The 23,710-nt window shown below is 44.6% G+C and overlaps 1 protein-coding gene across 5 annotated transcripts in view; it reads left to right on the top strand.

Annotated features, from left to right (window-relative positions):
- Nucleotides 1-23,710, top strand: part of rnf38 (ring finger protein 38) — a 158,443-nt gene that overhangs the window by 71,031 nt on the left and 63,702 nt on the right. For all 5 annotated transcript variants that reach the window (XM_033017866.1, XM_033017868.1, XM_033017867.1 and 2 more), the window contains 3 exons: nucleotides 15,458-15,651; nucleotides 17,464-17,677; nucleotides 20,784-20,948. In XM_033017866.1, coding sequence (XP_032873757.1) covers nucleotides 15,458-15,651; nucleotides 17,464-17,677; nucleotides 20,784-20,948 — 573 coding nt within the window. The remainder of the gene's footprint in view (nucleotides 1-15,457; nucleotides 15,652-17,463; nucleotides 17,678-20,783; nucleotides 20,949-23,710) is intronic.

The raw sequence follows: 23,710 nt of genomic DNA, 5'->3' as shown, positions 1-23,710 counted from the left end.
GTGTCCAAAATCCTTAATAAAGGGAGTCATCATTGGTAGGGGCGCTGCGAGACAGCCGCCCTGCCAGCAGCGTGTTTGTCATTTCAACTTTTTTTGTTTTTTTAGTATGTCCAAATGTGTGTTTTAGTGTCTCTTGGTGTGTCTTGTGTGGGGGATGGTGAGGGGGGAAAGGGGGGAACCGCTTTCGGTCGCCTCCTCCACGGAGAGGCGACTTTTTCCATGTCGCTTCCCTCACGTCCTAACACCATGGATTGGTGTGGCCTTTCCCGGAGTCATGCCTGGAGCTTCAGCACGGGGCGCAGCATGGATTTTTAAAATCACGGAGCGGGGCGAATCCATGCCGGGGTCGCCAGAAGGTAATGCTCCGATTGCTGACCCGCGGAGTGTTACAGCCTGAAGCCGCGGTCTGTGGAGCTTCTAGCCGGGGGCGCGGCGTCCGGAGCTTGGAATCCCTCGTTGGGGATCCCCAGAGGAGAAGAGCTCCGACCGCCGACCCGCGGCCTTCAACACCTTCAATAGATGTAGCTCAATCCTTCTGGCGTACAAGGCAGCTTCCGGCATACACTAGTAACACACGAAACGCGTACGTTCTTACCTGTTAGAAACTGCCAAAATTGTCAATTTTTGCGCTGTAAAATATTGTGGAAATAGGTGTAACTGTGAGAGAAAACCGCCAAAATCATTGCAGCTCACTGACTTGCGAAAGAGCAGTGTGCCGGTGGATTGAGGGGAAGTCCCGGCCCACAACCACCAGGAGCTGGAGTCACCCTCTTTAGTAGCAGATTATTATATTGTTCAAGAGATCGCTCCCTCTAGCCACTTAGGAGAAAACATGGGGTTAGGAAAATGTCGATTTACGCACGTGAGCTCTCCACAAGACATTCAAAGCTTCTCGAAAGATATATCTTCATAACACAGTCTTCTGATTAATAGGTTCTTTATTGTTGAAGAAAAACAGTAAGATATCCATCCAACCTTCTTCTTTGACTCGTACACTTTAATCTTCGTCAAACTCCAGCATGCCTCTGGACTAAACTAAAAGTCTAACAGCTTCTGAGCAAGAATCCCAGCAGCAAACACGCCTCCGACTACGTAATAAATCCCAGCCACATAATTACAGGCAGACAAAATTTAAAGGCAAATGCCATAATTTATGACACACAAAATTAAGCCAAATTGCCACTACATACCTTCCCCAAATTGTTCTGAGTATATAACGAGGCAATTACTAATAAACATCAAAAAAGTAGCCATGAAGACAACATATATCAAAAGCAAAAAGTAACATGCATTATATATCCGCATTCAGAATTCTTCAGCGATTCTTCCATCTTCACCTTCCCCTTCTAGAAGCAAGCATAACTTGGTTATTGGTCTTGTTAAAACATTGTTTTTAGTTTGAAGTCATACCGTGCGCACCAAACCCATATCAGGCACGATACCCAGTATATAATCCAAAACACAAAAGTCCAAAGTTTTGATAGCATGAAACGTCTTCCTCCATGTCCGATCAACTCATGGATGTGTTGTAACAATAATGTTGAAGTGTGAAAATCCTTCTAGAGAATAATAGGATTTTTAGCGATAATGATCACTGTGATGTTTGTTTTATTTTCTGATCATTAGCAGAGATTTCAAATCCCAGCTCAAGTTTTGGCCATTCTCTGTCTGCCTTACAGAGAAACTTTGGTGCATTGATCCATCTCTTATTGCTTAAGAAGCGGTTCGCTGTCAGTCCTCTAGAAGCTTCATCCGCAGGATATTCTTTTGTGTTAACATATTTCCATTGTGAAACATTAGTAGCTCCCAAAACAAAAGAGATTCTGTTTGCTACAAATGTCATGAAACGTTTGTTCTCATTGTTGAAGTATTTAAGCACTGTTGTACTATTGGTCCAGAAGATAGATTCTTCCAGTTGAAGCTGTAGTTCCTTTTGCAGCATTATGTCAACTTTAACAGCTAAGACTGCTGCAGTAAGTTCCATTCTGGGAATTGTCATTTGTTTCAATGGTGTCACCCTGGCCTTTCCCATTAAGAATACATGTGCTTCTTTGTTATCATTTTCCAGTCTTAGATGTACTGTAGCCACTTTCACTGGCATCTGAGAAATGATGCAGCTGTGCACCCCTGAATTTACCAATGCTTACAGGTTTCATGCACCGGTCCACCTTGAATTCTGAGATCTTATTGAGATCTGCTAACCAATCTGTCCATCGGTGAGAGGAAGTTTGTGTTATACCCTCATCCCATCCAAGTTTTTCCTTACAAAGATCCTGAAAAATCAACTTGGCTGGCAGTGTAAATGGTGCAAGAAATCCCAAAGAGTCATAAACTGAACCAATCACGGATAGGATACCCCTTCTAGTACATGGTCGCTCTTGAATAGAGATTCTGAACTTGAACACATATGTTTCAACGCACCAGTGCAGTCCCAATGCTCTTTCCATTGGCAAATTATCTTTGTCCAAATCCAACTCTCTGGTCTCCTTGGCTCTGTCATCTGGTGGAATGCTTTCCAATACAACACGATTGTTGCCGATCCACTTGGAAAGCGTGAATCCTCCCTTATTGCAGAGGGAAGTCAGATGTTTTACCATTTGAATTGCTTCCTGCTCAGTAGACATGGATTTTAAACAATCATCCACATAGAAATTATTCTTCAAAGTGGTAATTACTTCCTCTGAAAAGTGTCCTCTGCGGTCTTCTTTAAAGCAAAGTTCGCAGAACTTAGTGATGACACTGCTCCAAAGAGATGTACCTTCATCCGGTATTCGAAGATATGAGGTTGCTTTGGCAAGTAAGGTAAAAGTAAATCCGAAGGGTTTCTACCGCTATATTAATAGCAAAAGGATAACGAGGGATAAAATTGGTCCATTAGAGAGTCAGAGTGGCCAACTATCTGCAGAGCCAAAAGAGATGGGGGAGATATTGAACAGTTTCTTTTCTTCGGTATTCACCAAGGAGAAGGATATTGAATTATGTGAGGTAAGGGAAACAAGTAGAGTAGCTATGGAAACTATGAGGATCAAAGAAGAGGAAGTACTGACACTTTTGAGAAATATAAAAGTGGATAAGTCTCCAGGTCCGGACAGGATATTCCCTAGGACATTGAGGGAAGTTAGTGTAGAAATAGCAGGGGCTATGGCAGAAATATTTCAAATGTCATTAGAAACGGGAATAGTGCCGGAGGATTGGCGTACTGCGCATGTTGTTCCATTGTTTAAAAAGGGGTCTAAGAGTAAACCTAGCAATTATAGACCTGTTAGTTTGACGTCAGTGGTGGGCAAATTAATGGAAAGAATACTTAGAGATAATATATATAAGCATCTGGATAAACAGGGTCTGATTAGGAACAGTCAACATGAATTTGTGCCTGGAAGGTCATGTTTAACTAATCTTCTTGAATTTTTTGAAGATGTTACTCGGGAAATTGATGAGGGTAAAGCAGTGGATGTTGTGTATATGGTCTTCAGTAAGGCCTTTGACAAGGTTCCTCATGGAAGGTTGGTTAAGAAGGTTCAATGGTTGGGTATTAATGGTGGAGTAGCAAGATGGATTCAACAGTGGCTGAATGGGAGATGCCAGAGAATAATGGTGGATGGTTGTTTGTCAGGTTGGAGGCCAGTGACGAGTGGGGTGCCACAGGGATCTGTGTTGGGTCCACTGTTGTTTGTCATGTACATCAATGATCTGGATGATGGTGTGGTAAATTGGATTAGTAAGTATGCAGATGATACTAAGATAGGTGGGGTTGCGGGTAATGAAGTAGAGTTTCAAAGTCTACAGAGAGATTTATGCCAGTTGGAAGAGTGGGCTGAAAGATGGCAGATGGAGTTTAATGCTGATAAGTGTGAGGTGCTACATCTTGGCAGGACAAATCAAAATAGGACGTACATGGTAAATGGTAGGGAATTGAAGAATGTAGGTGAACAGAGGGATCTGGGAATAACTGTGCAGTTCCCTGAAAGTGGAATCTCATGTAGATAGGGTGGTAAAGAAAGCTTTTGGTGTGCTGGCCTTTATAAATCAGAGCATTGAGTATAGAAGTTGGGATGTAATGTTAAAATTGTACAAGGCATTGGTGAGGCCAATTCTGGAGTATGGTGTACAATTTTGGTCGCCTAATTATAGGAAGGATGTCAACAAAATAGAGAGAGTACAGAGGAGATTTACTAGAATGTTGCCTGGGTTTCAGCAACTAAGTTACAGAGAAAGGTTGAACAAGTTAGGGCTTTATTCTTTGGAGCGCAGAAGGTTAAGGTGGGACTTGATAGAGGTTTTTAAAATGATGAGAGGGATAGACAGAGTTGACGTGGAAAAGCTTTTCCCACTGAGAGTAGGGAAGATTCAAACAAGGGGACATGACTTGAGAATTAAGGGACTGAAGTTTAGGGGTAACATGAGGGGGAACTTCTTTACTCAGAGAGTGGTAGCTGTGTGGATTGAGCTTCCAGTGAAGGTGGTGGAGGCAGGTTCGTTTTTATCATTTAAAAATAAATTGGATAGTTATATGGATGGGAAAGGAATGGAGGGTTATGGTCTGAGCGCAGGTATATGGGACTAGGGGAGATTATGTGTTCGGCACGGACTAGAAGGGTCGAGATGGCCTGTTTCCGTGCTGTAATTGTTATATGGTTATATGGTATTCAACAAGGTCTTGTTGTACATCCCCCTTCAGGCCACCAGAAGAATCGCAGGAAGTCAATGTGTTTTTCTGATACTTTGACGATGAAACATCGCTCTGATATCAGCCATCATAGCAATTAGTTCTTGTCTGCATTTAATGAGAACCAATGAGTGAGGTGGTAAGGTCTGGACCTTGCAGTAGTTGACAGTTAAGTGATGTTCTTTTGAAGACTGCAGCACCGTCAAAGACCACACTCCACACTCAAGGTTGCTTTCTTCGAGTGATACACCCAATGGTGCGGAATGTACCAAAGCTCTCCATCACTTCAATTCAGTTGGTTCGTTGGTACCATTTCGGCATAATCATTATCAATCATATCCTTTAGGAAAGACGTATATTCCTCATGAAATTTCGTATTCTTGCCTAACTTGTGTTTCAAATTCTGGGACCGTTGCTCTGCCATGCGACGATTATTTGGCAGACTAACACTTTCTTGTTTGAAAGGTAAGTCCAGACAATAGTGTCCATCTATCATCTTTACTGAGTGGTCCATAGTATCCAAGAACTTTAACTCCTCCCTGGACATTTCTTCAGATTCCCTACTGGTACTTTCATTGAAGTCATGATTGTATTGCTTGATCAACAGCTTTTCTAATTTACCAGTAGATATTTGATATCTACTGCAGCGGCAGGGTAGTTCTTCCGGTTCCCGCTTTCGTTGTTCCTTCTCAAGGAGCCATAGATAACCCATCCTTGTAGAATTTTTTCAGCAAATGGTCCATCACCTTGGCTCCTCACAATCTGTATAGGTTCCAATGTCTTCAAAGCATTCGTCAACACCAGAATTTATTTTAGATATTTTGACATCCTTCAGGTAAGGCCATTGTCTCAAGTCCTCATATCTGGGTATATTTTGACGACCAACAGGCATGTTCTCATGTGTAAACACTTCAGATATTGGTATAAAATTACCTTCATCCAGACTGGATATCTCCATACTTGTAATGTAATGACTAATGCAGTCTATATCTTCATTCATGGTATGCAATCGAATCTTAATCTCTTCTGTGATGTCCAGCCTTCTCATCAAGCTTTCTGTGCAAAAGGTAGCCGAACTTCTGTGATCTAAAAATGCATATGTTTGCAACACTGCATTCGTCTTACTATTCCTTACCTTTACTGGTAAAATAGAGAAGATACAGGCTTCAACCGTGGCCCCAATATGAGCAGTTACTTGAGGCGAGGTGACAGCATCACTAGTAGCTGGTGTCTCCTTCTGTTCTGTTTGCTCCGGCTCCTTCTCTTCTATTTGCTCTGGTGGCTTCTTTACAGTGTGAAGTGCTTCAGGATGATTTTGCTTGCACTTATCACAAATTATAGGACTCTTACAGTCTTTCACCATGTGTCCTTTTTTCAAACATCCTAAACAGATTTACTTCTCTTTCAAGAAATCCACCTTTTCCTTATATTCTTTCTTCTGGAATATTCGACACCACATTCTCATCTGATTCCATTAGTTCCTTCTGGCCATCAAATAGCTTCAGTATCTTCCTCCATAACTTGTTTCGTTCCTTTTCGGTTTCTTTCAGAAATGCAATTCGGGCCTTCTCAGTGAATTTAACTTGTCTCCTGGGCCTTTCATTGCCACCTTGTGGCTCCTCTGACTCATCTGCTCCTTCTTGCTCCATGGATTTAAACAGGTCTTGGGAGATTGCCATATCTTTAAATTGGACGAACAAGGACTTCTTCAATTTGCTTCAGTCTTCTTGATAAATATTGAGCAGAATGTTTTGTAAACATCAGATAAGAAACTATATCAAACTGGACTTTCAGAAAACATCCAAAATATTTTCGAGGTTATTGATGTTCTCAGTTCCCAAAGAATGTATCTTATCTCGACTTCAAAACAACTCAACAGGCACCTGGATCTCTATCCAGGCTGAACTGAAAAACAAGCTTCTTGGCTATATCCCAAGCTTAGCAGAACCAGCTTTTAAATCACTTTTCAAAAGCTGTTCGAATTAAAACGTTCCAGCTTCTGAATTCAGTATAGTATAATAGTCGATTTACTCACGATTCCGTGTTAAAGTCTTCAATCTTCAGATAAGTCTTGTGACTGTCGATAAATCTCTAAGCCAGTCTCTGGCTGAGATATTGTCTTCAGTTCTTCTTCTGGAACCGGTTCTTCTGGCCGACCCTCCAGAGATCCAGGCCATATCTTCTGTTCCTCTTCTTTGGAACGTGGCTAACACCTCCTGTCTGTGAGGTATCTTTCGACTCGATATAGTGACAGATTATTATATTGTTCAAGAGATCGCTCCCGCCAGCCACTTAGGAAAAAACATGGGGTTAGGAGAATGTTGTTTTACGCATGTGAGCTCTCCACGAGACATTCATAGTTTCTCAAAAGATAAATCTTCATAACACAGTCTTTTGATTAATAATTTCTTTATTGTTGAAGAAAAACAGTAAGATATTCATCTAACCTTCTTCTTTGACTCGTACACTTTAATCTTCGTCAAACTCCAGCATGTCACTTTTAAACGTTAGAAAACTCCTCATGTTGGAAAGTTCTGACCCATGGTCGAAAGATATTCCTTCTACCATACCTCACCAACAGACCACAGTCTGTTAGGGTCAACAACCTCACCTCCACTACAACACTGAACACCGGCGTGCCACAGGGCTGTGTGCTCAGCCCTCTCCTCTACTCCCTCTTCACCCACGACTGCATCCCTAAGTATGGATCCAACGCCATCATTAAGTTTGCTGACGACACCACGGTGGTAGGACTGATCAGTGACAACGATGAGTCAGCCTACAGAGAGGAGGTCCAGCACCTGACAACCTGGTGTGCCAACAATAACCTCGTCCTCAACTCCAAGAAGACGAAGGAAATTATTGTCGACTTCAGGAAGGTCAGAGGAGGCAGTCATACCCCCATCCATATAAACGGGACTGAGGTGGAGCGCGTCTCCAGCTACAAATTCCTCGGGGTACATATCTCGGAGGATTTGTCCTGGTCCCTCAACACCTCCAAGCTGATCAAAAAGGCACAGCAGCGCCTTTACTTCCTGAGGAGGCTCAAGAAAGCCCACCTGTCCCCCCAGATACTGACCAACTTCTACCGCTGTACCATCGAGAGCATCCTGACCACCTGCTTCACGGTATGGTACAGCAGCTGCACTGTTGCGGACAGGAAGGCACTACAACGGGTGGTGAAAACCGCGCAGCACATCATCGGTGCCCCGCTCCCTGCCATGGATGCCCTCCACCGAAAACGGTGTCTGAGACGGGCTGGGAAGATCATTAAAGACCCCTCCCACCCCAACCATGGACTGTTTGCCCTCCTCCCATCAGGGAGGCGGTACAGGAGCCTCAGGTCTCGTACCAGCAGGATGAGGAACAGCTTCTACAATTATACCATCACATTGCTGAACTCGGAGTCCCGCCGATAGATTTCTCCGGTCCCTCCGTCCCCATTGTTTAATTATTCTGTATTTTTGATTATTCTGTATATTCTTTTTTTTAAATTTCTATATGCACTACTACTACGGACTGACGCAAAACTGCATTTCGTTGTACCCATACTTAGTATTTGTGCAATGACATTAAAGTTGAATTGAATTGAATTGAATCATCCGAACTAAACTAAAAAGCTAACAGCTTCTGCTTAAGAATCCCAGCAGCAAACACGCCTCCGACTATATAATAAATCCCAGCCACATGATTACAGGCAGACAAAATTTAAAAGCAAATGCCATAATTTATGACACACAAAATTAAGCCAAATGGCCACTACACCCTCCAGTCTGAACCTGAGCACCAAGGTGCAAGCAGCCGAAGGAGCGGATCGCTCGGAACAGCACCCTCTCTCCCCCCGGGATCAACGCTGTCCGGCCACGGCTGCTCTCCACCCCGTCTCCCCCTGTGCGGCCGCACTGTGACGGGCTGTGGGTCGACAGCGGCCACACACGGGGCCGGGTGGAGCGGGGCTGCCGCTCTGGGCAGCGGACACACGGGGCCATAAACCTGGCAACATCCCTGTCAGCTGCAGCAGAGTTGGGGACAGTCTGGTCCCTCGCCCACCCAGAGTCACTGACTGCGCTGCACCGGCACCGGACCCCCACCACCACACGGGGTGATTCACCCCTGGACCCCCCACCACCACACGGGGTGATTCACCCCTGGACCCCCCACCACCACACGGGGTGATTCACCGGACCCCCACCAACACACGGGGATTCCCCCCCTGGATTCCAGGTGTTCCAGCCGCCAAACACCGGCCGCGGGGACAGACGGCCCGGGGTCCGCGAGTGTGGAACCAGTCACCGTGAGTCCGGATGCTGGAGCAGAAGTGCTTACCTGACTGTCACCACTTGTACTCCAGAAGGCGTTGCGTGGCAACCTCCCTATACCGTGCAACTTCCCTATACTGAACTCGCTTATTCAGCAGTCTTTCGCTCTTTCATCTGCTATTTGAGAATACACTGTTTTAAACACTTCAGTTTTGCAACATTGTTTTCAATTGTACACTGAATGCTGATTTAAATTATTCATGCACACCCAGTGGCTTCCGTGCACAGCAGTTACTCAGTTTTCCATTGAGCCCGGACCAACGACACCAGCGGCCCCAGGCCCACAGTCAGCAAGGAGAACCCACAGGCCCACAGTCAGCGCCAACTCCAGTCAAACCCCGCTCCAACTCCAGAGGAACCCGCTCTCCGATGGGCCGCTACGTCGACAAGTGCGAGTTCGCCCACGGCCTGGCCGAGCTGCACTTCCTCACCCGCCACCCCAAGTACAAGCCGTACCTTGCACATCACCGGCTTCTGCCGCTGCGGTACCCGCTGCCACTTCATACACAATCCCGAGGAGGTTGCAAGGGCCCCGGCCTCGCCTGTGCCAGCGCCAGCCTGGGCTCGGCCTCCTCCGGCCCAGCGTTCGACTGGGGTTGGAGCTGGCCCGGACTCTGTGCTTGGGGCTGGGCAAGGGAGGGGGAGGAAGTTGCTGCTGCCGCCAGCACCATCATCATCAACAGCACCAGCAGCTCCAGCGAGCGCCCGGCCTGCCCATGGGCAGCAGGAGCCCATCCGCAGAACTCTCTCTCCGACCAGGACGACTCCAGCAGCTGCGGCTCCGAGTCGCCCGTCTTCGAGCAGGGCCGGCGTCTGCCCATCTTCAGCAGGATCTCGGTGCCGGACTGAGGGGAATTGCGTGGAGGTGGAGAAGAGAAGGGTATCTGTGTGTTGCCTCTCCCATGCTGTGGCTGGGTGCCGTCTCCCATAGGGTGTCACCCTCCCCTCCGGGTTTGTGGGGTCTGTTGTACCCTAGTGTGAAAGACTGAAGGGGGCAAGGGGCGGTGGTATCTTTCCCATTGAAAGAATGTAAGTTGTCAACAGCCACTGCAAAAGGCGAGAGTCACCTGCCGGGGAACCCCCCCCCGGGGACCCCCCCCCCCCCCCCACGCCGGCTGCAAGTCCGGAGCCGCCCCCAGATAGGGACAGGACACCCGGGAGGGAACGGGGACGGCCCACCAGCAACAACGCCCGCCACGACGGGGATCCGTGCCTGACCCCGCCAGTCCAGGGCTGCTGACCAACCCGGCGGGACAGGCAGAGCCGAGCTGGAGCCAGCAGCTGCAAGTCTGGGGCCGCCCCGCCAGTCCACAGCCACCCGGACACCTTCGGATAGGGATGGGACACGGGAGGAAACAGGGACGGCCCTGCAGCAACTCAACAGCAACCACGGCGACTGAGAGCCGACAGCAACCACGGACTAAATCATGGACGCATTGGTGATCATTTTCCAATGTTCTATAGATTTAGAATCAGTTTCTGTGGATTGGAGGGTAGCTAATGTTATCCCACTTTTTAATAAAGGCGGGAGAGAGAAAACGGAATTATAGACCAGTTAGTCTAACATCGGTGGTAGGGAAGATGCTGGAGTCAATCATAAAAGATGAAATAGCGGCACATTTGGATCGCAGTAACAGGATTGGTTCGTGTCAGCATGGATTTATGAAGGATCATGCTCGACTAATCTTCTGGTATTTTTTGAGGATGTAACTAGAAATTGGATAAGCGAGAGCCAGTGGATGTAGTGTACCTGGGCTTTCCGAAAGCATTTGATAAGGTCCCACAAGGGAGATTAGTGGGCAAAATTAGGGCACATGGTATTGGGGGTAGAGTGCTGACATGAATAGAAAATTGGTTGTCAGACAGGAAACAAAGAGAAGGGATTAACAGGTCCCTTTCAGAATGGCAGGCAGTGACTAGTGGGGTACCACAAGGCTCGGTGCTAGGACATCAGCTATTTACAATCTACATCAATGATTTAGATGAAGGGATTCAAAGTAACATTAGCAAATTTGCAGATGACACAAAGATGGGTGGCAGTGTGAACTGTGAGGAGGATGCTATGAGAATGCAGGGTGACTTGGACAGGTTGGGTGAGTGGGCAGATGCATGGCAGATGCTGTTTAATGTGGATAAATGTGAGGTTATCCACTTTGGTAGCAAAAACAGGAAGGCAGATTATTATCTAAATGGTGTCAAGTTGGGAAAAGGGGAAGTACAATGGGATCTGGGGGTCCTTGTTCATCAGTCAATGAAAGTAAGCAAGCAGGTACAGCAGGCAGTGAAGAAAGCGAATGGTATTTTGGATATCATAACAAGCTGAGTTGAGTATAGGAGTAAAGAGATTATTGAGGGTTTGGACACGATAGAGGCAGGAAACATGTTCCCGATGTTGGGGGAGTCCAGAACTAGGGATATGAATAAGGGGTAAACCATTTAGAAAGGAGATGAGAAAACACTTTTCACATAGAGAGTTGTGAGTCTGGAATTCTCTGCCTCAGAGGGAGGTGGAGGCCGGTTCTCTGCATACTTTCAAGAGAGAGCTATATAGGGCTCTTAAAAATCGCGGTGTCAGAGGATATGGGGAGAAGGCAGGAACGGGGTACTGATTGGGGATGATCAGCCATGATCACATTAAATGGCGGTGTTGGCTCCAAAGGCCGAATGGTCCACTCCTGCACCTATTGTCTATTGTCCATTGTCTATTGAAACGCAAGCACCACCGTAAACTAGTTTGGTATTCCGACTGCCATGCCCAGGTCATACAGGGCTCGAAATTAACGGTTGCCCGGGTGCCACTGACCACTCGAAGCGCAGCCGGGCAACCTAAACACCGAGTCATTTTGCCCGGCTTGGCAACCAGATACTGGTTTGTACCGAAGACAGACACAAAAAACTGGAGTAACTCCGCGGGTCAGGCAGCATCTCTGGAGAAAAGGAACGCGATGTTTTGTGTCGGCGGTGACGGCTGTATTGCGTGGGAAAGATACTGGGTGCGGGGTGAGGAAGGGTCAGAGCGAATGGCGGGCCCCGAGCAGCGGCTCCATCTCCTCCTCCTCACGCCCCCCCGCCCGCCCTGATAGCTGCCGCAGCTCGCAAATCCGCTAACGGCGCTTTTAAAACAAACCCTCTGGCACGCCGAGGGAGGGAGGGGGAGGCCCTTCTGAAGCAGCTGCACCAAAGATACTATAGCTATGGGATCTTTGAGCTGCACCGCTTGGCCCCGCACCTTGCTGTTGGCTGGCGGAGGAGGGAAGCGGTAGCGAAGAGTTCCCAACGGCCAAGGCCGAGGAGCGCTGACCCTCCTTCCTCCATACCTCGCCCCCCTTCTCTCTGTTTCTCTCTCTTGTACGCCCCCCCCCCTTATCCTGGGACCCCTCCTCTCCATCCCGCACTGATCCCCATTCACGCCTCTATTCAGTCCTCACTGACATCCCCTGTGCTCCATTCCCCATCTCCCCCCCAATCTATTCATCCTGCGCTGATACAATTCAATTTATTGTCATTTGGACCCCTTGAGGTCCAAACGAAATGTCGTTTCTGCAGCCATACATTACAAAACAAAAAGACCCGAGACACAACACAGTTTACACAAACGTCCATCACATCGTTGTGATGGAAGGCAAAAAAAACTTATCTCTCCACTGCACTCTCCCCCCCATGTCAGAGTCAAAGTCAAAGCCCCCGGCTGGCGATGGCGATTGTCCCGTGGCCATTAAAGCCACGCCGGGTGATGCAAGGTCGCGCATCAGGTCTTGGTGTTAGAGCCCCCGGCGTGCGCTCGCAAAGTCCCGCGGCCATTCCAACCCTATCACCCTATCCACCTCGCATTGATTCCCTGCCACCCCCCCCATCCATCCTACACTGGTCCCCCAATTCATCCTGTACTTACCCCTTTCCCATCCATCCTGCACTTCTCCTCCATCCATCCTGTACTGATCCCCCATCCATCCTGTAATAATCCACGCATTCAACCCGTACTGACCCACCCTCCATTTACCCTGCACCTTCCCCTCATTCATCCTGTAGTGATTTCCATTCATCCTGCACACACCCTCCGATCCACACTGTACTGACCCCCCCCATTCATTCTGCGCTGATCTCCCCCCCCCCATCTATCCTGTACTGATCCTCCCATTCAAGAAGAATGGAGGGAATAGTCTGAAGAAGGGTCTCGACCCGAAACATTGCCTATTTCCTTCGCTCCATAGATGCTGCCTCACCCGCTGAGTTTCTCCAGCACTTTTGTCTACCCCCATCCATCCAGTGCTGAACCCCCCCCCCATTCAACACCACTGACATCCCCCGTGCTCTCCCCTCACAATTTTACCTACTCCAACCAACACGTACTAATTCACCTGCCTCAATCCATCCATTCTGCACCGACTGCCTTCAAACCCCCAACCCCCCCTGCCATCTATCCACCCCGCACTGATTCACACACACCCCCCTCCCTGACCCTATTGTCCTGGAAATGTCTTCAGAGCGAACATTGACTATGTTTGATAACGGAATGCAATCAAATGTGTTTTAATTCCCATTATCTGTTTTAATCCATAGAGATGGATTAATTAAATTATGAACACGTGAAACATTAAAACCACAGTGTTCGATTGTCACTGCTGCCGTTGACACGTTATTACAGAATTCATTTCAATGGCAAATCAATGCTCTTAATATGGAGTATCAGTACTGTCGTTATTTAATGAGCAACATTCACAACTATACGTACGCATATATGTTACCATGGTCCAGGATTTATTGACACAGGTTGACCATACGCTGAATAATCCAATCACATTTTTGTTTGGAAGTAGAAAGAACTAATAGAAATTGCATTAATTGCAATGTGTTAAAAGAGTTGAGATACTGTCTTATAATTTTGCTGCATGTCATTGTGGGATATATCATGTCTTGATTGGTGAATATGTTTAGTTTGTGACTTTATTTGAAGCAGAAATAATATGTGAATGTTTCATTGAGTATAATTCCGACTGGTAACTACGCACTTCGTCCGAGCACATTATCGCACGCGTCATGCAAGCCATCTTAGATGACAACCTAAACTGTCATTTGGCAACCTAAAAAGCTGCCAAGGTTGCCCGGCTGGCAACAGGGAAAAAAAGTTAAGCGAGAGCCCTGTCATAGATCACTCGCGGTAAACATTCTCGGCAGCTGTGCTGCTGCATGAATACAGACCCGCGTTTCAACCGTAGTCAGGATCGCACCCAGGTCCCCGACGCTGCAAGTGCTGTTGAATTGCAGCTGGACCATCCATGTCCTCTCCCGAGTGTCCCATCCCTGTCCAGGGGTGGCTGGAGATGTCTGGGGTGAACCTGGACTGATGGGACACCAGCCCGTTGCAGTGGCGGCCCAGGCTTACAGCCAGCGCTAACTCCAGCTCAACTCTGCCTGTCCCTTCGGGTTAACCGACAGCCCTGGACTGACGGGACACCGGTCCCTTTGCAGTGGCGGCCCAGGCTTACAGCCAGCTCGAAGAAGCGCTAACTCCAGCTCAACTCTGCCTGTCCCACCGGGTTAACCGACAGCCCTGGACTGACGGGACACCAGCCCGGAGCAGTGGAGTTAGCGTTGGAGTTAGCGCTGGCTGTAAGCCTGGGCCGCCACTGCTCTGGGCCGGTGCCCCGTCAGTCCAGGGTCACCCTGGACATCTCTGGCCGTCCCCGGACAGAGATGGGACACTCGGGAGGGGACGGGGACCGTCCAGTAGCAATTCAACAGCGCTTGCCGCGCCGGAGACCCGGGTTCAATCCTGACTACGGATGAAACGCAGGTCTGTATTCATGCAGCAGCACAGTTGCCGAGTGTTTATCGTGAGTGACCTATGACAAATCCCATGATTTCTTGCGTTTTGTGGAATACCTAACTCGCTTATTCTGGGTTTGCTTTCTTCTTGACTTGACTACCTGACCCACTGAGTGGACGCCACTTTTTATTTTTATTTGAAATATCCAGTATCCACATTTCTTTTGTATGAGTCACTTGTGTGGTTGAAGATTCCTGACAGAAATAAATAAAATCATGAGAAGCATAAATATTGATAAAATCATGACAATCAGAGTGTTTTTTTCTGGATGGAAATATGAAACTTTAAGGATAGAGAAGCAAAGTTTAATGGAATGCGTGAGGCAAGTTTTCTTTTATACAGAGAGTGGTGGGTGCCTGGAATGGGCTGCCAGGCGTGGGGGTGGATACAGATATGATAGTGGTGTTTAAGAGGCTTTTGGATAGGCACATGGATAAACAGGGAATAGGGGGATATGGATTATGTGCAGGAAGATATGGGTTGTATTGGCACAGACATTGTGGGCCAAAGAGTCTGTTCCTGTGCTGAACTGTTCTGTTTTATTGGCATCTTATCTCCATATTCTAAAAATTATATTGCTGTATTTTGAATGTGACTTTTCGTATCTAATGAGTAATAAATGTCTTGTTTCCTTGTGGATAATAGAGTGAAGAAAGCCCAAGTCCTAAGCGCCAGCGCCTCTCTCATTCGTTTTTTGAATACGCACCGGTATCTCCTGCTCCATCACCACCAATGCGACCATGGGAGATGACTTCAAATAGGCGACCTCCCTCAGCTCGACCAAATCAACATTACTTCTCAGGGGAAAGATGCAATACACCTTCACGCAGTAGGAGAAGGTAAATTGTTACAGCATGTGATTGTAAAAGTGGCATTTTTAAAAGGTTTTGTTTAGATCCTACTGCCTAAATAAAAACTATATTGTACATAGATACATAGACAATAGGTGCAGGAGTAGACCATTTGGCCCTTCGAGCCAGCACCGCCATTCAAAGTAATCATGGCTGATCTTCCACAATCAGTACCCCGCTCCTGCCTTCTCCCCATATCCCATGATTCCGCTAGCACTAAGAGCTCTATCTAACTCTCTTTTGAATGCATCCAGTGAATCGGCCACCACTGCCTTCTGAGGCAAAGAATTCTATAAATTCACAGCTCTGGGTGAAAAAGTTTTTCCTCATCTCAGTTCTAAATTGCCTATTCCTTATTCCTAAACTGTGGCCGCTGGTTCTGGGCTCCCCCAACATCAGGGACATGTTTCCTGCATCTAGCGTGTCCAATTCCTTAATAATTGTATATGTTTCTATAAGATCCCCTCTCCTAGATTCCAGAGATTCCCAGTCGCTCCATTCTTTCTAGATTCCCAGTCGCTCATTGTTTCATCATACGGCAGTCCCAGCCATCCCGGGAATTAACCTTGTTAACCTACGTTGTAATCCCTCAATGGCAAGAATGACCTTTCTCAAATTAGGAGACCAAAGTTGCACACAATACTCCAGGTGTGGTCTCACCAGGGCCCTATACAACTGCAGAAGGACCTCTTTGCTCCCATACTCAACTCCTCGCGTTACGAAGGCCAACATGCCATTAACTTTCTTCACTACCTGCTGTACCTGCATGCTTTTACTTTCAGTGACTACAAGGACACCCAGGTCTAGTTCTACTTCCCCTTTTCCAAACCTGACACCATTCAGTTAATAATCAGCCTTCCTGTTCTTGCCACCAAAGTGGAAAACCTCTGCCCACACACCCAACCTGTCCAAGTCACCCTGCATGCTCATAGCATCCTCTTAACATTTCACACTGCCACTCAACTTTGTGTCATCTGCAAAGTTGCAAATGTTACTTTTAATTCCCTCATCTAAATCAATAATGTATTTTGTAAATAGCTGCGGTCCCAGCACTGAGCCTTGCCACTAGTCCCACTAGTCACTGCCTGCCATTCTAAAAGGGACCCGTTAATCCCTACTCTTTGTTTCCTGTCTGCCAACCAATTTTCTATCCATGTCAATACCCTACCCCCAATACCATGTGCCCTAATTGTGCCTACTAATTTCCTATGTGGGACCTTATCAAATGCTTTCCATTAATTTGGGAGTCTTTTGTAACTTTTCATGTACTCACTTCCCATTTAACTCCATCTTTATACTCCCAATTTGTCAATTCCTCCCCCCCACTATTTAGCTTAAACTCACACGTGTAGCCCTTGCAAACCTGCTTGCCAGAACGTTGGTCCCCCTCCAGTTAAGGTGTAACCCGTCCCTTTTGTACAGGTCACCCCTACCCCAGAAGAGACCCCAGTGGTCTATAAAGCTAAATCCTTGCACCCTGCACCAGCCCCCCAGCCACACATCCAGATCCCCTATCTCCCTGTTCCTGTCCTCACTAGCACGAGGTACTGGAAGCAATCCAGAGATAACCACCCTAGAAGTCCTGCTTTTCAGTCTTCTTCCTAACCCTCTAAATATGTGTTGCAGAACCTCCTTCCTCTTCTTCCCGATGTCATTTGTGCCCATGTACACAACTACTGCCGGTTGTGCTCCTTCCCTCTCGATGGTGTTCTGAACATTCTGAACGAGGATGAGCTGTTAAGACAGATATTGGTCAACCACCTCACTGTAATTTTGTTTCTGCATTTCTGCTTTGCACAGTCCTCCTGTTAGACGACAGCGAGGGAGACGTGAAAGACTAACTAGAAATAGTTCTCTGAGCCAAGATGAAAACTACCACCATCATCCTTATGGACAACAGCCAATTGTGGAAGAACCCAGAGCATTTCATCCTCCAAATATATCTGCACGCATGCTCCACCCTGCCGCACACCCTCCTCAGCAGAATGCTGTGGTGGTTGATATCCATGAGCAGGTCAGTGAACTGGTTTGAATGCACCCTCTGCCTGTCTTTTTCCTTGGTTATAGATGATAAGATTTCAGTTTCTACAAACCTCTTAGTGAATTAGGTGTGCTATAAATAGATCCCTTGTCTTCATTATTCGTAAACAGACAAATAGAATGTAAATAGAACATTAATTTTTTTTAAGTGCTTGTTTCTGTTGGGAATTCAGTTGCATAGATTGGATAGTCATCAATTGGTCAACTTTAGCAAGTCAAAATTGCCTTATCATTTGTATAGCAACTTCATTGTATGACTCCAAGAGACTGGAATCTTGAGCAAATCACAAAATGCTGGAGGATCTGAGCTGATTAGGCAGTATTTTTGGAGGGAATGGACAGGCGATGTTTTGTGTTGGAACCTTCTTCTCGCTGATTGGAATAGAGGTATGGAGGCGGAAAAAGGCTGTCAAGTATTTTACCAGGATCACTTTGCTCCAGATCTCAAAACTGTCATGACGCTGTGGATGGGAATGAGTGGTGTTAATGCCAAGGTAGATTTTAACCGGGTTTGGTGTTGGGGAGCCTGGTTAAAATTTGAAGTTATATCTTGGGCAGAGGTTTGTTGTTTTTGGAAAAGGTTAATCATCCCATCTTCAAGACATCACTGCAGGAGTTCCTCTAACTTCTTTGACCACCTTAAGACCAGAAGCAGATGTTTATTGCAGTATTCAGTTTCATTTCCAACATCTCAACCAATGAACCAGTTCTGGACTGCATTCAGTAAGATCGAGGCAACATTTGGGTGTGGGCAGATAAGTGCTGCCGCAATGCCATACAAGTGAATGTTACTGCCCATCTCCCATCAAATCTTCTACTGTGATGTTCAGTGGCTTTACCATCACCAAGACCGTCTTAATTATCATTCTGGATTTTAGCATTGGCTCAACTAGACCAGGTTACAGCTAGGTGCAGCTTATGTAACCCCTTCCTATTTCACCTATGCTCCCCTCCCCCTCCTCTTCCACCTGCATTTCTTCCTCTAGCTTCACAGTGTGTAATTGTTCAATCTTTATCTCACACCTTTTATCTTTTCATCTCTGGTCTTTGCCCATCAACCTCCCTCCCCCACCTGTATCCACCTATCACTTACCAGGCTTTGTCCTGCCCCTCCCCCTTCCAGCTTTCTTCCTCTCCCACCTCAATTAGTCTGTAGAAGAGTCCTGACCCAAAGTGTCACCTATCCATGTTATCCAGAGATGCTGCCTGACTTGTTGAGTTACTCCAGCACTTTGTAAACCAGCATCTGCAGTTTCTTGTTTCTACAAGTTGTTGTATTAATTTAAGGACTTGGACAAAAATAGGTCAATGACTCAAGCTGTCAGTTTTAAAAAGACCCTGAACTTCTGTGCGAAATTTTACATTACTGATACATTGATACATTACTAGATACATTACTAGATACTGATACATTGATACATTTTTTTTCTGAATGTAATAGCTTCACATCTGGAATTGGCTGCATTTGTTGTGAAATCTCTAAAATTCAAAGTCTTTGGAGATCGGAAGAGTTGAACAATGATACTGTCACCTGTAGAATCTTAGTTGCGCTGTAGATTATATGGAACAGATGGCATGAATTTGTCAGTGATTTTGGCAAAAAGTCAGCACAAATGAATGCTATGCATCTTATTCGAAGAACAATTTGAGTAACATATAAACTGAGACTGACGTTTATACGGAGAGGGAAAGGCTGACTATGCAGATCACTTATGAGGGCCATTCATGCAAATGCGGTAAATCAACATTTTCTATTATTGTTCCATCTGCTGTGATCACAGGCTCTTTATAGAGTTTGAATCGGGTATTTGCACCACTTTCTTGCATACAGTTAATTACAAATAGCAATCGTAGAAAGGAAACATTAGATGAGATCAGTTGAGATCGAAAGCTGAACTTGCATAGAGGAGAAGTTCTGCTCTGCAGTCATCGTAGGTAATTTACAAACATAAGAATTAAGAGGAATAGGTTTGCTCTATTAGTTAATAAGATCTTGGCTAATTTGATTGTAACCCTAATTCCACATGTCGCTCAATTGCCAGTAACTTTTTACTCTCTTGTTTATCAAGAATCGTCTATGGATCTGATGTGCATTCTCTCCATGTGTCAGAAGCATTCTCTCCATGTCCACTCTGTCAAGATCCTTCAGGATCTTTTATGTTTCAATTAAGCCACTTTTTGTCCTTCTCAACTCCAGTGGATGTAAACTCTGGTGTCCTCGCTTTTACCTCTTCACCCCCTTCCAGCCATCAATGTAGGTGTTGACAAATCCTAATTGTGAAGATTGATGATGAAAAGTGCCATTATTGTCTGAATTATGCTAAATCCATCCTAGCCTGATTAATTTTCTAAATCTACTTCCCTAATTGCCATAAAACCAATTATTTTATTATGCAGTGGGAGCAATTAAGTAGTGATATTAATGAAAATAAAACATTGAATTGTACTTTCAAAGATTAATGCAACTTTATGTAAAGATGGATAATGAGCCAACTGGGTGATGGTCAGGAAGGCGCTTTCACTTTAGTATTCTGAGTTTGGACTTGAGTGCAAAATAATTAGCTCTCCTGAATAAGAAGAAAACAAATGTTTTGGAAAAACTGTACCCTAGTGGATGTGACCGCATGGAACGAATGAACTCAATGTCCATTGCACATTAGTTTAAGGTGGTCCTAATAGACTCGAACTTAGCTCTTTACTGCATAGGTAATGTGTTTGTTTTGTCATCAACTTCAGCTGTAGAACTGGGACAGATATGAGTATTACCAGTTTAATCATTTTTTTGTTGGAACAAATAGAATGTGATGTAAATATTTTAGCAGGCTTTATCACGCCTCTATACCAACTGACTTAAATGCACTCATGCAAAATAATATTAATCAAGATTGTGTACTGAATCTACACAAGTGCAAATCAAATTAATACTTTGTATAACAGTCCATACCACAAGGCCCATATAGAAGTCACAGAGCACAGGAAAAAATGTCCGTTCCAGCCAAGAGTATTGTACGATGAATGTTTTTACCCCCAATCATTGCATATTAACTGTTTGGATGTTGAATATTTTTTTAAATGTGTAGATTCATCAAGGCACCGTTCCTGTCTCGTATACTGTTACTACTGTAGCACCACATGGTATCCCACTTTGCACAGGACAGCACATCCCAGCGTGTAACACACAAGTTCCAGGGTGTTCGGTCGTATTTAGTGGACAACATTATCCTGTGTGCAGTGTTCCTCCTCCGGTTAGTATTAACATTATCATTCTCACTAATAATAACGAAATAGAACAAGATAAGTAGAATGTGCGGATTTCCCTAGAGCCATTTACAGAATGTATTTTATGAATCAAAACATTTTGCCTATAAAATTTCACAGAAAACTGTTGTTACGATTACTTTGAATTTCTTATCTACTCAAGATTCAATTTGTTTATATTACAAAGTTTGTGGGCCAAAATATTCTTCATACAAATCCTCAATTTTTAACAGTAATGGGCAGTCATGGTTTCAATTGAAGGTTGAAGTAATGAAACTCTCTAGGTAACATCATGTTAATGCTGAATGACAGAACCAGCTCCAAAGCAGTAGGGGGGCTTAAAACTTAAAGTGGCATTGGAAGGGATAGTGGGTCACATTAGGTAAGACAGGATTCTAACATTTTAGAAAAAGTTAATTATTTATCTACTGGAACCATCTGAGCACTGCTATGTGAAAAATCAGTCTCCCCTTATTCCCCATCTTTTAAACATTGTAACAGTATAGGTAGACCTGTGCATCCATTACCACATGCTGGTAAGCCTGACCAGGGCTCTCACTTAAGTTTTTTTCCCTGTTGCCAGCCGGGCAACCTAGGCAGCTTTTTAAGTTGCCAAATGACAGTTTAGGTGGTCATTTAAGACGGTTTGCATGACGCGTGCGATAATGTGCTCGGACGAAGTACGTAGTTACCAGTCGGAATTATGCTCAATGAAACATTCACATATTATTTCTGCTTCAAATAAAGTCACAAACTAAACATATTCGCCAATCAAGACATGATATATCCCACAATGACATGCAGCAAAATTATAATACAGTATCTCAACTCTTTTTACACATTGCAATTAATGTAATTTCTATTAGTTCTTTCCACTTCCAAACAAAAATGTGATTGGATTATTGAGCGTATGATCAACCTGTGTCAATAAATCCTGGACCATGGTAACATATATGCTTAACCATGCACACTACAGATTGATGCAAGCATGTTTTCTGTGAAGGACCGAAAATTATCATGACATGGCCATAGCATGGGTCGTTATTGCTATTGGCACAGAAATACTCTCGCTTCCCACATAATTTATCCATAATGAAATATACAGGTTGCAAGGCAATTTCTAAAGGCATTTTATGATAATAGCTGTTAAAACTGACTATCTCCATCTGACAGGTTAGACATTACACTAACTGACAAGTGATGGCCAAAGGACATAACTGCAGCAAATGTTCTTTTGGTAATATGTTTAAAGGTGTCAAAACACCATATTACCGGACATTCAGATTAGATATATGTGTTGTGAACAGCAATGAAAATACCCAGTTTGTACACACCATATTAAAAAAATTATTGATAAGCTGTTTCCATCATTACCACTTCAGAATTAACGTTAAAATTTCAACTGAAATATCTCCTGACCAAATTTGTGATATATATGACCGACTGCAGAAGTGGAACCTGGATAAATCCAACGTATAGTTGTGAATGTTGCTCATTAAATAACTACAGTACTGCTACTCCATATTAAGAACAATGATTTGCCGTTTAAATGAATTTTGTATGAACGTATCAACGGTAGCAGTGACAATCTGTGACAACACAAATTTAAATTTAAATCCGATGCTGGGTTGGGTGAGGCGGGGGGCAAGGTATATCTCCACTTTTTCTTTTTTTTTTATTCCTATATCTTTCTGCTACACTGCTTTGGTAGTTTAGGGGACTTTCTTTTGTTCTTCTTCAATCTATCTTTTCACTTTCTACTTCTTTTCTTTCTTGTTTTCTCTTTCTTTTCTTTTTTCATTTTCATAATTTAGGTTATAAGGTTAAAAATGAAGCTGTACAATAATCGTATAATTTTAGATGCCGCTTGTTTTTATCTCTGTACAATTGCTTCTAATAAAAATATTTAAAAAAAAACAAAAAACAAAAAAAAAGACATTTGGACAGACATATGGATAAGAAAGGGTGAGGGCTATAGGACTACCCAGTATGCCAACTTTGTCAGCATGGACAAGTTGGTCGAGGATGTTTCTGTGCTGTATAGCTCTATGATTACCTCTAGAAGAGGCTATTACCTGGATCTATTTAAATGTCACGTATTTCTATCGAGAAGTATTTTCATTTCTAGCTAATCTCTCATCTGTACTCTTTTCATTCAGCCCTGAGTCTTTTGTGCCCCTTTATCTTATCTGGCATCATTGAAGAATGGCCTCTACATTCCCGAGAATTAGAACAGCTGAAAGAGGGGGTGCAGGGATGCTAAGTAGATAATGGGTTAGAATCCAATTAATGAAGAGAGACAATGAAGATGATCAAAATTATAATAAAAATAGAACTGGTGTAAGAGTGAGGGGATAAAGGAAGGTGAGAAAATTTGAGTATTCATTATTTTGTCTGTCCCTACCAAAGGGAAGACTATCTGGGAAGAGGTGAATATTGAATTAGTTGAACACAAATGAGCAAGAGAAACATTGCTCGACAAGTTGGTTTAGCTAAATGCAGTGCCTCGAAACGATTTGTACCATTAGAATAGTGGAGTAAGAAATTATACTTGGGCATTCAAAATGATTACATGTTAGAGATTTTTTTAAAGTCATTGCAGCCAAGGAAAATTGTGAAGCCTAATTCAAGATACAACTGCCTGAGAATCAGAATAGAATAGAATCAGAATAGTACTTTATTTGCCAAGTATGTTTTGCAACATACTATGAATTTCATTTGCCAAGTCAGTCATACAAATAAAAGCAAC

The sequence above is a fragment of the Amblyraja radiata genome, chromosome 3 (genome assembly GCF_010909765.2).
Source record: "Amblyraja radiata isolate CabotCenter1 chromosome 3, sAmbRad1.1.pri, whole genome shotgun sequence".
NCBI lineage: Eukaryota > Metazoa > Chordata > Chondrichthyes > Rajiformes > Rajidae > Amblyraja > Amblyraja radiata.
This window is presented reverse-complemented; position numbering and strand designations above follow the sequence as displayed.